The sequence below is a fragment of the Humulus lupulus genome, chromosome 2, assembly GCF_963169125.1.
Source record: "Humulus lupulus chromosome 2, drHumLupu1.1, whole genome shotgun sequence".
Taxonomy (NCBI): Eukaryota; Viridiplantae; Streptophyta; class Magnoliopsida; order Rosales; family Cannabaceae; genus Humulus; species Humulus lupulus.
The window spans coordinates 296,512,471-296,516,388 of record NC_084794.1 but is presented as its reverse complement, the minus strand read 5'-3'; the positions used below and the strand labels follow the sequence as shown (position 1 = coordinate 296,516,388).

At 31.1% G+C, this 3,918-nt stretch overlaps 1 protein-coding gene across 1 annotated transcript; it reads left to right on the top strand.

Moving 5' to 3' along the window:
• The first annotated feature begins 467 nt into the window (after positions 1 to 467).
• LOC133815760 (ribosome-inactivating protein gelonin-like) lies at positions 468 to 2,618 on the top strand. Its single transcript, XM_062248564.1, has 4 exons — positions 468 to 494; positions 591 to 1,178; positions 2,271 to 2,325; positions 2,434 to 2,618. The coding sequence occupies exons 1-4, from the start codon at positions 468 to 470 to the stop codon at positions 2,616 to 2,618; spliced, it is 855 nt and encodes a 284-aa protein (XP_062104548.1).
• Positions 2,619 to 3,918: the final 1,300 nt, after the last annotated feature.

Here is a 3,918-nt window from a genome sequence, read left to right as displayed (position 1 = left end):
TAAAAATACAATCAGCCAAAACAAATATGAAAAGATATACATGATATTAGAAGAAAAATATAATTCAACTCAAAAATATAACTCAAACAACATCAGAAAAATATAATAGATTACAATAAAAAAATATATAACTACATACCCAGACAGATGTGATGAAATAATGCTGAATACAATCCAATTTTTTTTTGAAAATGGTGGATATTGCCTTGGACGAACGGAGGCGAATGAGAGTTTTTTTGAGAGATTTCTGAGATTTTTTGGCACTCGGACGAACGGAGCCGAAGGAGACGGATGGCCAGAATATATAGAATATTATTGCCGGCGGAGGTCCGCCGGCAATAATAGTTCCGCCGGTAATAGTATTTAACGGTAATATTTTTATTATTATTACCGGCGGAGCCCGCCGGCAATAATCCGCCAGCCGGTAATAAGCGAAAATTAAATTGGGCGGCAGGTTGACCGCGTGAATGAAATTTGATTATTGCCGGCGGATTGTCCGCCGGTAATAATCGATTTTCCGCCGGTAATAATTAAATAATTTTAAAAATAAAAACAAAATTAAAAAACATGATTAATACCGGCGAATTCAGTTTTCCGCCGGTAAAGATAGTATTATTACCGGCGGACTGACTCTGCCGCCGGTATACCTGATTTTTGTTGTAGTGTATGTGGTGGCCTTTCAAGTAGATGCTGAAGAAAAGCGTTGCTACTTCTTTGAAGAATTTCCTTCAGATTCCAAAGCCGACGTTTTCGATCAATGTCGTCAAAGGGTTGATGCTGCTAATGTCTCAGTTAGTTATGGCAGCTTAGGAAACAGAGAAAAAACCCCGTTGGGATTCGAGCCATTATCCAATTGCCTCTATAAGTTTAATAAATTTGATGGCACAGGTGATGATAAAGAACTTCGTAAAGGTCTTCTAGTTGTCATACAAATGGTTGCGGAGGCTGCAAGATTCAAATATATTCAGAAAAAAATGAGACCGGAACAGGAACCGCAATCGGAACCGATAATGGACTATGTCGACGGATTTTTACCAGCAGGTGATATTATCAGCCATGAGAATAAATGGGAGGATCTTTCCAAACAAATCCAGCAGAGTAAAAATGGACGGTTCAATAGTCCAGTTCAATTGCAATACGCAAACTACAAGAAATACGATGTGAGCAATGTTGCAGAAGTGAGAGACCGCATGGGACTCTTGCTCTACAAGACAAAACAGTTGAATTATTTGCCACAAGATGAATTATGACATCAATCTGTCGATGCCCTACACAAGAATTAATATTAAAGTGGGTGTTTCTTTTTTTTAACATCGTACGACTGTATGATATTTGCAATAATGTTTTGCTTTTTATCATCTTTCTACTATAAGATGTTTGTAATAATGTTTCGCTTTTTATCATCTTTCTACTATATGATATTTGTAATAATAATGTTTTAATATGATGAGTAATAAAATCACCCCACTTTTTAAAATTTGGGCATACGAGACTCTTTCTAATTAATTTGCATGCACGATAACTCCAAAACTAAACAATCTCAATAAATTTCCAAATCCAAACACATATATATATATATATATATAAGATCAATCTGGCAATAAAGTTATTAGCAGGATTGAGATGTGAAATAATATGAAATTTTGACAAGAAAGATCCTCTAAATGACGTTTTAGTGAACACATTGATTATTCTAACAATTTGTTTATATGTCGTGGTTAATGCGAGTTACAGATCACACACATTGTATAGAGGGATATATGGGTTCCCTAGACACAATATTTAGCACAGCTTTTTTAAATCATTTCTAGGATCTTTGATGAAACCAAAGGAATGACTCATATTAAGACATAAATTAATAACAATTAATTAATAAATATCACAGCTGCTTCCCTTTTTTAATCTTTTAATCCTAAGACTCTTGGATCAAATTACATTCAATGGCTGAAAATGGACCTTAAGAATGAAAAATAAAACTTATGCATATTGGTCTTCCACCATCAATATTGAAAAACACTGGTTCGCAAGCTATGAATCTACAAAAAGGCAAGATTTAATTTGGGTATATAATACAGAAAGTGTTACACATTCAGAAAATTGTATAAGTAATTCTAAGACCTTTTGCTGCAATGGATGGCGTCGAATGACAAGGACGTCGCAGTGATGATGGGCAGCGTCAATATTTGGTGGTGGAAGACTGATATGTAGATGAAGACGGAGGAGGCTGTTTTGTGTTTTTCTTTAAGTTTTGTTTTGTTTTCTATTTTTAGGTCTATATTGGCTTCTCACTATCGATGGTCACTGATCTACGTTATCATCTTTATGGTATATATTGGTGTATAGATCCAGGGCATAAGAAGTGCTTTATAAGTAGAGATGTTATTTTTAGAAACACTACAACAAAATGACTTTTGCTGGCGCATTTTGAAAAAGCACCGAGTGACTGGAGTTTGGATATTCTAAGAAGCATATTAAGTGATGTTGCAACTATGGGAACTGATTCTACCTACTATGATTCTCCTGCTAGTACGAGCATGGTGGGGGATGCATTGCTATCACCTGCCAAAGGCGCCACTCTCCAATTCTTCAAAGCTGCAAGTCCAAAAGCTTTGGTGTGATGACATTTGGAAGATCATGAATTCTTACATTTACTTTTGAATATGCAACTATTTAAGACTATTTTGTTGACTATTATGAGAATATTTTGTTTATGTTAATTAGGCAGTGTTGAATATCTTAAGACTTTTGAATTGTTTTTAAGATATCTTGAATGTATTTTGACACAATTATTTGGTTATATGTGTTATAAACCATATAATTAGTACTCAAAAATATATTTGTACAATGTTAAGGGTGTCTTAAGTATATTAAATGAAGCGGGTTTGAATTAAAGCAATAAAAAATTATTATAATGTACATGTTTATATAATAATAATTCAAGCTTATCCAAATATTAGAATAATACAAAAAACGTGTTATTGTATCTTTTACAATAACACTGGTTTATAAGCATACAATTATGTTATGCAAACTATTTTCTATAATGCAGAAAGTGTGTTATTATAAAGTATATCGTAACCCTACTTTATAAGAACAAAAAAATGTTATATATTCTATTTATAAATAGCATAATGAAATATTTATCGAACTATTAAAGTAACACAACAAAAGTGTTATCATAGGCTATACCATAACACATGTCTATAACTATAGAAAAATGTTATGCCAAGTGCTCTGACCTGCTACTATAATACCGCTTTTCTTAACACATCAAAAAGTGTTATGGTATATATTTAGTAATACTTTTTCGGTCTTATTAAAAGTATTTTTTCTTGTAGTGGTTACAATTACCATGCAAAACACATTGTCAAGACATCTGTTTTTGTAAACCCACAAGTATTAACTACTTATAATGTTTAATATTCTTAAATTCTTTTATTTAAATTTTCTAATACACCGTCTAATTACATTATGTATACCTAATACTAATTAATATAAATTTTGATATTATATTTGAAAGTTCTAATATTTTAATTTAATAATCTTAATACATGTCGATACTAAAGAGTATAAATAAATGGCCGAATAAAACAGAGGAGGATAAAAAAAATTGATATATCTTATTTTATTTACTCAAAATATTTATAATTAATGACTATTTAGTTAATTTCCGAAACTAATTTTAATATCAATGACAGATAAAAAGTCTTGAAATAATTCATTTTTATATTCTATATATATAAATAGATATCAAATATATATTTTACTTATCTAATTCTTTAAGTAATTTATAACACAATCTTTCTCATAATTATATAGTTTTAAAAAACTTAATTGTTTCCTATAATATTAATACTGTCTTTTACTCTGTGTAGTACTTATATAGTAAGATGCTAAAATTCAAATTCATTGTTTCCT

Bases quoted from the DNA above. Each gene is read 5' to 3' on its own strand.
- LOC133815760 (XM_062248564.1), top strand. From the start codon at position 468: ATGAAATTTGATTATTGCCGGCGGATT. The intron at 495-590 runs GTCCGCCGGTAA...CGGCGAATTCAG, and splicing joins TTGATTATTGCCGGCGGATT to TTTTCCGCCGGTAAAGATAG. The intron at 1,179-2,270 runs GTGAGAGACCGC...TTCTATTTTTAG, and splicing joins ATGTGAGCAATGTTGCAGAA to GTCTATATTGGCTTCTCACT.